At 40.2% G+C, this 13,105-nt stretch overlaps 1 protein-coding gene across 1 annotated transcript in view; it reads left to right on the top strand.

Moving 5' to 3' along the window:
* The first annotated feature begins 1,747 nt into the window (after positions 1-1,747).
* Positions 1,748-13,105, top strand: part of LOC114555927 (protein crumbs homolog 1) — a 45,252-nt gene continuing 33,894 nt past the window's right edge. The window contains exon 1 of the mRNA XM_028578699.1: positions 1,748-1,968. Within this exon, the coding sequence (XP_028434500.1) occupies positions 1,899-1,968 (70 nt within the window). The 5' untranslated portion in view covers positions 1,748-1,898. The remainder of the gene's footprint in view (positions 1,969-13,105) is intronic.

Here is a 13,105-nt window from a genome sequence, read left to right on the forward strand (position 1 = left end):
TATATAATTATTATTATAACTATGTTTTCTGGCGCATACAAGAAGTTCCTCTACTCAAAAGACCAAGATTCCTTGCAAATAGAACATGCGCAGAACACAAATCAATGTTCCTTTTGATGGGGATATGCCGATACGCGTTTACATGACCAAAATTTCGGGTTAGAAAAGGGGTAACCCAGGTAGCATATTCGGGTTTTTAAAAACCGGAATATGAGCATATTCGGGTTTTTGCCGGTGTTTACATGGACGTGCGGGTTATTGCTAATATTCCGGTTTTGAACGGGTTATCGGCTGCATGCAAACGTAGTGATTCATCCCCCGAGAGTGTCCCCAAAACAATCGGAGATGTGGGTGTAAATTAAGAGGTCTGGAACCTGGCCACTAGTCCACTGTTTACAATGGAGATGTTCTCTATGTTGTATCATGTAAATATGATGTATAGTGGGATCATCAAACAAAGTAATTAGACTTTAAAATTCAGGGAAAATATCACATCACAGTAAAAATTAAGAAACGTGTACCTCACTTTTCCTTGACAGAAAGACAGACCTACAGACAGACAGAGAGACTGTCAGCATCCTCAGCCTGGCTGAGACTCCATGTCAGCCTGCCAGTCTATTTCTCTATTGTGTTTCTGCTTTAATGAAAGCGGCAGCCAGTCACTGAGGAATGTGAAGCTGTGGAGCTGCTGTGACTCACTACTTTACACATTTGCATGTTGCTTGTTGAAGGCCACCCGCACCCCCTGCCCCTCCCCCACCCCCACCCCCTCGCCGTGCGAGTGTTTAATTAAACTTTTTTGGTTGTTGTGAACGCAGCAGGTTTAATCCTGACGCTGGGATCAGCGCCTGGGGATGGGGTTGGGGGTGGGAGTGTATGTGGGAGTGTGAGTGTGAGTGGGGGGTGAGTAAGAGACATTCGTTATACTAAAGAGGGCTCCGCCAAGCAGATAGATATAAGCTCCCTCTATACCCCTGCTCCCAAAGGTGGGGTGGAAGTTGAGGGGACTGGGGAGCAACAATCCATTGATCCACAACCTGCACTTGTGCAAATACTTTTTTAGAAAGTTGTCTTGGTTAAACACTGAAAAAGTCAACAGTTGACATGAGAAATTATGTGTTTACTTTCTCAATATCAAGAACTTAACACTTCCTCAACTGAAAAAAAACAACATTGCCAGTGAACATAATTACATATCCCTTATAAATTATTCCAGGCAAACCATAGTAATATACAAACGTTTTAATATGTTCTGACATTTTACAGGCCAAGCAATTAACCCATTGATCGGGGAAAATAGTCAGCCGCTTAAGCGACTATGAAAAGTTGTTAGTTGGAGTGAACTGCAGCCATAAACATGTCCATGTGTGGGATGTTGAATCCCAGCATCACTGTGATTGATTGGAGTGCATGTTCGATGCGTAATGAAGAAACTCCTTAAAACAACATGTAAATGTAAAAAACATAACCGCAAACATGGAAATAATGACAGTGAACAGCGAGTCAAGTTCTTAACTGGTTTAGAGAGAGAGACAGAGAGAGACCAATCCAGCAGTCCAGCTCATGTTTTCCTCCCCTCACCCTCTGCTGGGGTGATTACTCTGCTTTACTCCAGCCCAGCCTGGTCTCCAGAGAGACGCACACACACACACACACACACACACACACAAACACTCCAAAACCCACGTTCACACACACACACACACACACACACACACACACACACACGCACACTCAGACCCAGAGTCCCAGTGGTCGGGCATGCATGTGTTGGAGCTCACTCTCAGCAGCTAACTTGGAGCAGCCTGGATGGAGCACTGCCGTGTGCTGGATGGAGAACCTGTGGACTGACAGCATCGTTCTGCACTGACTGGAAACCCTCAGCAGCCTGTTTTACCATGGAGTTTGGAAGAGTTTGGTCCCGATATCAGAGGACGGTACTGATTACCGCGATGATGTTCAAACTGGGTAAGGCTTCAACATGTGCAGTTTACCACAGCTGCAGGAATGTAAACACATCACCTTAATATATGCATTCATTCCATACATCAGGGCGGAACACTTTACGCAGTTTTTAAGTTTTTAGGGGGAAAAAAAACAAACAATTCCATCCAGAATTATAGATTTATCCGTTGCCTGTGTGTGAGGTGTACAGCATGTGTACAAACCTGTTTGTTTTCAGTACGTGCACATGCATGGCCATGTATTGCTATGTGTGTTTAGAGAAACTACAGGACCATCCCGTAGAAGTATGATAGTTTGGTAACCCTTTATTTTATGGGTCTGTACTTTTATCATTTCAACACTAAGTGAATATTGTTCAATCAGTAAGTACACTTTCAAATAATATTTTCTAAATATTTACCAGCATTAGCTGGTGGGTCTTTTAGTCAGTGCACAGCAGATCAGCTGAACATACACACATGGAAATCTGTCAACCATACAGTTAGTACACATATGGTGATGAATACATGAAAATAAATAAGGTGCCCAATCATAAATGAAAAAAAAAAGAAAAAACGTATTCGTACCTGTAATTAATGCCAAATAACAACTTTATTTCCAGGAAACTTACCAGGAAATCATTGGGAATTGATGTAGCTATAAGCTAAAGTTTCCTTATTTATTAAATACCAGCATCAAATGTTACTGTTAATTGCAAAGAGAGAAATCCATCTTTTTAGCATCTTTTGTTTTCATTTCAACATTTTTTATCATTTGTTTTGTATACTAAATGAAACATTTATTTATGTAGTGATTTCTAAAGGTATCTGTGTGTGTATGTGTGGGTTAATTCTCGAGACAGTCCTCTACGTTACAACTCCCTGATTCACAACAGATAATCAACTCATTTAACAATATCTAAGTAGTTTCCTCATGAGCTTCCAGCTGGTCCTGGGGGGTGTGCGTGTGTGTATGTGGGGGTCGTTCTTGGTCAACCCTACCACCTAATGAAGCCCTGTTGACCTATTTTTCCCGCGACCTTCATTTGTGTGAAGCGTCTGAAGCTCGTTTAAACGGTGGCGCACCAGCAGCAGGGATTGGCTGAGGGTGGCATTGTTGGAGGTCTCCATAGTAACGAGCTGAGCGTCCGGCTGCACTGCTACGCAGCTTTTTTGTCTTAGCTTTGAATGGAAGGAGTTATGGCTCTTAAGGACCATGGCAAGAGACCTGGCACTCTGGAGCTCTTTAGGATTTCAAGAAAAAAAGACAGCCGCCGAAAAAACACAAACGCAAAGGAGATTGTGAAAAAATGTCCCAAAAGCGCTGAAAGAAATTGACCAAAACATCAGAAAAAGTGACAAAGAACTTCGTGAAAAGTGACAAAAACACAGGGAAAAGAAACTAAAGTTTCTTGAGATTTTAATTTGAAATTTTGACCCAGAAAAATAAAAGTTGCATGGTCAACGGGAAGACAACACAAGGGTTAATAAGGATAGGGATTTGATTGGAAAAGGTCCCAAAACATGCAGGACTGTTAGCTTTAATGAAGCTAAGCCTGAACAACAGCAGTTTTAGGCAAGAAAAAAAAAACACCAAAAGAACCGTCCTCTGTGGGCCTCTGAAGCCATCTCCGGATGATACACAGAGGAGGCAACTGCATTCTTGGCTGTTTATTTAAAACTGTGACTAAGTTGAGGTGGATTTGCTCTCATAGTGAGAAACTACTGACTCAAAAAATTGGAAAATATGGGTGTACAAGCATCTACAATAAATGTATTTTCAAGGAGAAGCCAGCAGATAACTTACTAACTCCTTAGTAATTCCTCATTCCTCTTAATACTAGAAAAAAACGCACATTGATTTTTTTTATTTATTGTGATTGTAATGACTCGTCCGATGACTAATTTGTCAAATTAAAGTTAAAAGCACATATTTTTCCCCCCAAACTAGACAAAAACATTGCATCAGAAATGAAGCAGTCTTTGCAGCAGCTCACACAGGAGACGATGTGCGTCTCTGACTCAGTGTGTAACTGTGACTGATTCAGAGAGGATTTGTGCATTTCTTTGTACAAAGCAAAGCAGCCACCTGCTGGGAAGCCTTTGGAGCACAAAGATGAACTCCGGCAGAGCTGCTAGTCACTTGTTGTGATTCAATAAAATTCCTCTGAGCCCAACTTGTGCGTTAGACAGGGGCTTCCCTTTTCTCTGTGATTCATAGCGTTGCTGCTTCCTCTGCCCTGCAGCGAGACTCTCTGTTGACTTTGTGTTGCTGTTTTTTAGTGACTCGGGGCAAACACTTTTTCTCACTTTCCCCCTGCCTTTTGCACCTGCCAAGAAGAAAAGTCCTATCTCATTTACGGGTGTCTTACTTGGTATTTTGAGACATACAGTGGCCCTTAGAACAATAAAAAGTATGGAGTGTTTTAGCAACATATATTCTTTCAGCATAACATATTCTCACTGCCCTTAACTTTTATTTCCTACACACAGATTCTTGCAAAAAACACAAATCTATGCACATGGGCTTTTTAGATTAAAGGTCCCATGGCATGAAAATTTTTAGCCCTGGGTATCCCATTCTGCCTTTGAGAAAATGAAAGCTCAGATGGGCCGATCTGGAATCTTCTCCTTATGAGGTCATAAGGGGCAAGGTTACCTCCGCTTTCTCTGCTTTGCCCGCCCAGAGAATTTGGCCCACCCATGAGAGAGAGACATCATGACTTTCAAACGAGCAAAGTGGCAGTTGGTCAAGGCCACACCCCCACAATCCACCTTGCCCCCCCCCTCCTCTCCTCCTCAATAGCATTTAAAGCTACAGACACAGAAATGGCAAATCCTAAGGAAAGCTCATTGTGGGACTGGCTCTAGTGGCTGTAATTCTGCACCTAGGCTGAATTTTGGGAAAGAGACTTCAGATACAGTATTAGGGGACCACTAAGGCCCATATAAAAGCACCCAAAGAGCACCATGCCATGGGACCTTTAAGGTTTTGCTCTGGGTGTTCCTAATTTAAAAAGTTGGTTCCCCCAAACTACAAAAAAGACTTTTCGATATATTTCAAACATAAGTCTGGAGTGGTTCTATATTTTTCTTGTTGTGAACAAATCTCACTGAAAGACAAAAAACAACTAGTGCGTTGAGATGCAGTTTAAAAAAACGATTATATTCAGTGAAAGGCCACACCCGATTTCTCAAACGTCATGTAAACACCTTACCCCGGTTATAATCGGAGTTCTCATAACCCGGTTAACAGAGGTAGAGAACTCCTTTAGTAACCGCAGCATCCCATGCATGTATACACCTTAACCGGGCTGTGATTGGTTTAAGCGTCTGCGCATGCTTCAACTGCCCTCCCAACTCCGAGATAGTTGATTTTGAACCGGACATACTCCGTCAGCGCGCTGTGAGCATGGATGTATTAAGAGAACTTAGTCGTTGCTATGACACCACACAACAAAACTGCATTACCCAAATCAGCGGCGGGCAGCAAAAAGCAGTATGTCTGTTTTACTTCCTGCCGAGGCAGCAGCAGACATCTGAAGATGGCTAAACCGACTGTCCATCTCCGGGGCTGTCAACGCTGTGTCTCGGCAAAACAGTGGAGGGAGCTGCGGCCCCTGGCTAATGTTAACGTTAGCTAGTTAACAAAGTTAGCTTGTTAATTCCACCCGACACTAGTTCCAGATAACGTTATAATCATAGTCGTCTGGTGGGAACATTGTGCTGTCTTACGCTGAAATAATAATGTGTAAATTAAACATTAAGATGTTAAATTTGACAAATTTAGTGATCGGTCAACCGGAAGAAAAAACATTGTGCGATGACAGAGCGCCACCTACTGTACCGGAGGTAGAGTTACTCCTGTCAATCCCCCCATTCTTCACCGCTCATGTATACAGGGAGAACTGGCCTAACCCGGTTAGTCACTTAACCGGAGTAAGACCATACCCCGGTTACTGCTGTGCATGTAAACGTACTGAATGTGTTAATACTCTCAGACTTCCCTACCCAGTCTGTGGCTCTAAGCCCTAAGCCCATTGGTTTCAATTGAAGACGTAAATCTTTATATATTATTATAAAATGTATAGTTTTTTTTTTTATGGATCAGTGATTTCCTAAAACAGCTGTTCACTGGAGTTTTTATCATGTTAACGTTATTCAAACAGGAAGAAGTAGTTAATAATTAATCCACATTTTGTGCTCTAGTGAGTATTTCCAGCAGGAGGGTCTTGTATGTGGGATGAAGTCAAAATAAAGAACAGTGTGTGCTCATTTTAATGAAGTGTGTGGCTCACTGATGTGTTTTAATAGTTTTTGGACAATTTTATGGAAACAGGTCAGACAGGTCTGGCTACTTTGCTTGTCATTGGTTGGCTGTCAAAAAAGCGCTTTAACGTAGGGCATTTATTTCTAGAAAAGTTGAACTTTTTTCAACTTAAAAAAGATGCCCTGAGCTGCAGAAAAGAAGTCGTCGGTGACATTTAAAAAAGCGCTCACGACTTTTTTGAAAACACGGTTTACGTCATAGGATTATAATGTATAACAGATGCTGGCAGCTTAATAAAAGATACCAAGTGTGAAGATAGCCTTACACGTGAATCTACTCCCGCCTTTGCATCAGAGGGAGTAGTGATCTGTGTTAAACCAAACCCCCACTGAACAGACTCTGTAAGAGCAGTTTAATCCTGACATCATTCTACCTGCCAACAGACAGTGTCTCTGCTCAGTGTTATTGTTGAACTGAGATGCTGGTACCAGTCAGTGCCAGGGATCAACCCTGTCTGGCCAAAACCATGATCTATGAAGTGCTCCATAATGGGGGAGGTGCTGGGAGGAGCTGTTATCAGCTCCCTGGAATGTGTAAAGGGTTGATTGGGTTTGGATGGAGGGGTGAAGAGTGAAGAGACTATCAGCCCTTCTCCTACAGGTTTCATGAGATTACAGGTAGCGCAGGTTAAAGTGCATGGTTCTGACTGAGATCAGCTTTACATTCTGTAGTCCAGGTAAAAGATCTTGGCTTTCTTTGACAAGTGAAGTGAAAGAGAACATTAATGAGAAAGAGTCAAAGATGATCTCAGTACTAGTGAGAGCCAACACAGGGAGGTAAAAGAGCGAGGTGAAGCAAGACAGTAAATGGCATATTCTGTAGCATTTGGTTCAAATTGTGAAAAATGGCAGATTGAGGGATTTACGGCATTATCAATTTTTTTACAGGAAAAAAAAATCTTCCTATTGCTGTGTAAACTTTCATGGTTCTAGATATTCATGTTGAAATTTCATGACTGTTCTCTATGATGTGGCAGTGTTACATGCTTTACAGTTGCGTGTACAAAAAGCTCTTGAATTAGTGGGTGACAGTGATAATGAGTAATAGATAATTGACAACAGTTAGCCAATTTTGTATGGATTGCATTTATTTTTAAATGGTGCTAGCTGCTCCTGCACAGCAAAAGGCATACAGCAGACCAGTCACTGCTCCTGTTGCTGTATCTTATTTTGCTACCGTTTTTTTCCAACCTACTTTCCTATGTTTTTGTGTCTAAGTGACTGATGGGAACAACAATCTTTGACATTGGTCCAGTATTAAGCAAGATTGCTGCAGTCGGCAGCGGCGAAACAAGCTACAATGTAAGTTGTCCAGTTTGTATTTACCTTCACAAAAGTGCTCATTTTGCCACTGACAGGCTCAGACTAATATTCGAAATGTCTGACAACACTATGGAAAGGATCCCTTGAGAGATAGATCTTTAAAACCTCTTTGAGACCTTTCTGTTTAACCAGAAACAGCTCTGAAGTAGCTAGCGCTAAACTACTATTTATTTACATTAGAGTCTGGTGGGTTTAGCAAACGCAATTTCGCGGATGTTTTTATGTTTAAAAAAAGGATCTTACTCTTTAAAAGAAAGGTCGACCTCCTTAGAAATCCTTTCCATAATGTTTTCAGACACTTCAAATATTAATCTGAGCCTGTCAGTGGCAAAATGAGCACTTTTGTGAAGGTAAATACAAGCTGGACAAATTATTGCCCTGTTAACTTACATTGTAGCTTGTTTCACAGCTGTTGACTGCAGAGATCTCGCTTAATACTGGACTAATTTCAAAGATTATTGTTCCCATCAGTCACATAGACACAAAAACTTAGGAAAATTGTTTTGTACACTTACAGTATATGCCTCGCACATGATAAATTACAATAACAAATACATTTTGAAAATGTCCAACACTTTGCTCATGACCAGATACGTGCAAAACTAGTAACATAATAACGATAACAAAAAATAACCCTTAAAAGCATTTTGATTAATTTCCTATTAATTCAGCATTTAAAGACAGAATAAGGAATCATGGGCGCCTGACTAGCTTACCTGGTAGAGCGCACGCCCATATATAGAGGTTCACTCCCCTTCTCTCTCCCCTTTCATGTCTTCAGCTGTCCTATAAATACAACTTCCAATGCAAATGGTATTGATTGATTAATTCATTTGCTAATTATTGTTAAATGTATTATTTTTGGATTTGATTTTGATTTAACTGAAAAAGTCTATAATTATTCCAGCGGCCCACTTTATACTCTATAGGAGTATACTATTTGGAGTTAGACTTTCTACTAAGTACTACTTTACACAACAAAGCCATCAAAAGAGCAGAAAACATTTCCAGTCATTATAAATTCACTGAATAAGGTCTGATTGCACTTCACTGCACCTCATTCTAACAGTGTAAACATAGGTTATAAACACTATGCTAGGGACTTCAATTTAAACAGAAAGCAGAAACAACACAGCACTTCTCTGGATCTATCAGGTATGGAAAGCGTCAAGATGGTGGGAGGAGAAGTGAGAGACTGATGTGAGGAGAAAGAATTGGTGTTAGAACAGAGTTCTAGCAGATGCATGTGAGAGGAACTGGGGGTGTTTAAGTGGATGCAGTGGGAAATGAGAATAGTAGGTGTTGCAGGGAAGATATAAACACATTGTTACTGGGATTGTTGATGATTTATCCAAAGCAGCCAACAGGATACCATGCATTTCTGAGTATGGGGGCTTGTAGTTCAAATCAAGCACCTTTTTTAGAAGACACAGCGGGGAAAAAAAGTGTGGATAGTCGTGATAAAGAATGGCAAGATTGTTGGGGACCATGGGGAGCATCACATAGGCGGAAATCGCGGGGGTGTCAGCAGGGTCAGGACCCACCCCATCTGAGAATTGCCCCCTGCCCCCAGATACATCATTAAATAATATATACTTCAAATAATTGTGTAAGTAGTAAAACAATACAAACACAAAAGTGGCAAAAAAAGTGTTTTAAGTTTAGAAAGATTTTGAGTCCCCCCTCCCTTGCTTCACAGTGGTTTGGTCCACTGCTTGGTTTCTTCATTTAAGTTAACTGTATGCAAAAGGCCCAGTCTGGTGGGACTCGTGGGAGAGAGCTAATTGTGTCAGTAAGTAGGCTGGAAGTCTGTTTTATTCACTTTAAACATCGGATGAAGTGATTATTTTTTCTAATACAGATGATGCTGAGTCATTATTGAATTAGTCATGACAAAAAAATATGTATTTTCCAACGAGTCCGCTATGTTAGCAGTTATAACGTTACTTGCTAGCTTGTTTGGTAGCTTGTTGGATAGTAAGTTAGCTAGCTTGCGAATTTCACCCACCGTGCTTTCATGCTACACACTGGTTATAGAAAATGAGATGAACACACTCATCTAGCGAGAGCGTTGTGCTTTTCCACGCTGTGTAAATAAAACAATAAGTTGTAAAACTTTACTAATTAAGTGGCCGGCCTGCTGGCTGGCTAGTCAGCTAGCCTGATTGCTAGAAGGCTCAGTTCTCAGTTCAACATCATCTGTAATAGAGAAAAGAATCACTTCAGCCAATGTTTAAATTGAATAAAACCACTTTGCCAGCCTACTTACCAGGGTTCCACAACTAAAGTTCCACATATCCTACAAGTACAATATTGTGTGTATTATTTGTGTCCCCTTCAATAATTGCTCTTAAGAAATTTTATGTTTGATGTCAATATCCACAATTCATTTTTTGGAGGGCAAAATAGAAAGTGATAAAAATAGTAGAGATAGCATCCTTGCATAGCATTCCACCATTGGTTAGTGGAAAGCCATTTTGAAGCCTCAAGTTTTCCAATACAGGCATCACCATCTTTTTTTGCAACCAGATTTGACGGGTTTTGACAAGAATTTGAGCTGAGGAGGAAGTGTTGGCAAAGTGTTGTTTATGGTTGCAATGGCGCTGTGCTAAGCTAAACTCAAAGGGGGGTAAGTTGCTAAACTTTCAAACCTTCTGAAGCTAGTCATCCAGTGGAGATTTACCAGCAGGTAAAGACGGACCTCCAGCTACTACCGCCATTCATCTGCGCGTACGACAGTACAAACTTTCCCTTAAGTTACCAGCTAAAGATAGCGCTAGCACTAGCTTGTTCGAATCCGATCATCTACTGGCTTGAACCATGTGAGTTGATTCTGAAAAAAGTGGCGAGTTCTCGGTGAACAAAGCGACACAAAGCAGGGTTCAGTTCACAATGTTCTAAAGGTTTAGTGAGACACACAAGGATATACATGTTTTCTAGCAATCGCCACATTCATTTAGATGACGTGTAGTAAGATACAAAAGAGTCAGGATGGGCAAAAGGGTTGTCTCAAGGTTTGCTCACACAGATAGGAAAACAGTGTTGCAATTTAGGATACAAATAAAACGGAGAACGACTTTCTTCAGAGTTCTCACAGAATGGAATGTGGAATGTAACATTATTCACAACAGCTTGGTTGGGAGTACACTGAACAAGACATGTTTAGGTGACCAAATGTTCCAATTAACTTTGATGAAAAGTATCAAAGTTTAAGACGGAAACATGGACCCATCCAAAAAAAGAGTTTAATCATGGATGTATTACATTGAGTGGCGCATATGCCAAAAAGGTTTCTAAGATTCCTGGTTTACTTCTGTGATACTGAATATGCACAGTAGTGTTTTAACCTTTCAGGCACTGCCCGTGAATTCCCGCTTCGCCCACAGACTTTACATTGTGATGACGTCACGTTTTTATATTGCTTGTCCATGAATTAAAAATTCTGAATAGAAATAGTCATAACCAACCTTGTTTGCAGTTCGAGGTGTCCTTGCAGCAGTTTTACAGGCGTCTTTTTTACAATGGTGGCCTATGAGGAAAATCCTTTATGGGCCGCAGGGGGATTTCTTTTAGCAATATCGCTATTGGCCACTAGAAAAAAAATGGCAGTAAGGTTAAGTGCTATTCCTGGGGGGGCTGATTTTAATGTACACAGTGCCATGGTTAGCATTGCTAAGCTTCTAACCTGATTGATAGGTCAGCGTGTAGCCACGTCCCTAAAGCATCCCCAGCTTTTTGGTCAATTTTTAAATAAATGGGACCATAATTTACAAAATAAACATCATGCTACATTGAAGAAGACTTGAATGTAGCATTTGAGCAGTAGAGTAATTTTCCCAAAGACTTCTATAGAAGAAGACTTCTTTTTGCTGGAAATTAGATAGAATGCAGTTTTAAGGTACTTCTGCATTCACTTCACTTTTCATGCCTTGTAGATTCATCCTTAGCGCGGTATGTGTTGGACAAATGGAAAAAGTGGTCAGACTGGAAAAAGAAGCAGCTATGGGGTTCATGTTTAGTATGAGTGAGATAGATAATTATTGCATTTTTTCAGGTTAGTCATATTACAATTGTTCTACACATCACAGTCTTAAGTTCCAAACTGTTCATACAGTAATGAGTGAAACTTTCATTGGCAACACTGACAGCTGCTAGCTTGGCCATGTAATAAGTTTACTTTTAACACCATCTGCTGTGTCCTTAAGTCCAGAGCAAAGAGGGGCTTGTCCCATATAGCATAGCATAGAATTCTATGTAGACCACTGTAAAAGCCGGAGGGTAACGCAGGTTAAGCCTATGTTTGAGGGAAGATCAGTGTACTCTGTTAGCCAACAGGTATTTGGTTCCCTTAAAACCAATTGAAGTGCCAATTCTCAGATGTATACCTTCATGTCACTCCTTTGTTATTATTTAGTATGTCCCATTAGTCATATTCTTGGGAACATATTGGATCACGGAATGTAAAGCGGTAATCTGTGAGTTTATCTGTATTTTTGGAGATTAGCGCTCACACTTCTTTGGTGTAGTTTACTGAGGTCACTTTTTAATCCAAATGTGTACTGTAATGTGTTTACTTGGAATTTCTATTAATAAAGATTAACTTTCTTTTGATGGCACTCTTGTCTTTGTCTATTCAGCCATTGTTGCTAACTTCTTCCATGGTGTAGCTAAATCCACATTCTAGAGTTTTGCCACTAATAAATTACCAAGACGGCGAAAACAACTTGTAACAAAATGTACATATATATATATATACTGTATATATATGTAATTTAAAAAAAGGTCTTTACTTAAACCTGCATAATATGAGTTTTTTGACCACTTGGGGCAACAAGTTGTAAACACAACAATGACAAATTCTCACATTCTAAAATTGATATTCAATCAGATTAGATTAGATTTTCTTAATCCCAAATTAGGAAATTTCATTGTTACAGCTGCAAAATATCAGACACACAGCACACATACAGAATATACAAGAAATACAAATAGGATAGAATGTATTCAAATATTCAAAAAATATACTACAAATTTACATACAATTTGGGAATAAAAATGTACAACTACTTAAATAGTATTTATAAAGAAAGTAAAACGTGTTTGTGGAATTTGCACTTAGTGCAGTATCGCGATGTTTTTGAGTCTTATCTTACATTTAGTGATGAAGTTTTATTGCCTGTGGTAGGAATCATTTATTGTAGTGGTTAGTGCAACACCGAAGCGGTCAGAGCCTCTTGGAGAGTGTGTTGGACCAGTGTGGGGTGAACATTGCTAACGTGTAAGCATGCATTTGCGTATTTAGACTGCCAAGAGAAACATAGCAAAATTTGTATTGATTTGTAGCTGTCAAACGCACTGCAACTAAAAAAGAAGCACATGCAAATAGACAAAACAAGGCAAATTAAGGAAACATCATTAATTTGACAACACATGCACAGCATTTAGCAAACACGCTGCAAATACACACAACACAACCAAATACGCAAACACGCTGCAAATACAGAAACACA

This window comes from Perca flavescens, chromosome 5, assembly GCF_004354835.1.
Source record: "Perca flavescens isolate YP-PL-M2 chromosome 5, PFLA_1.0, whole genome shotgun sequence".
In the NCBI taxonomy this organism is placed as follows: Eukaryota; Metazoa; Chordata; class Actinopteri; order Perciformes; family Percidae; genus Perca; species Perca flavescens.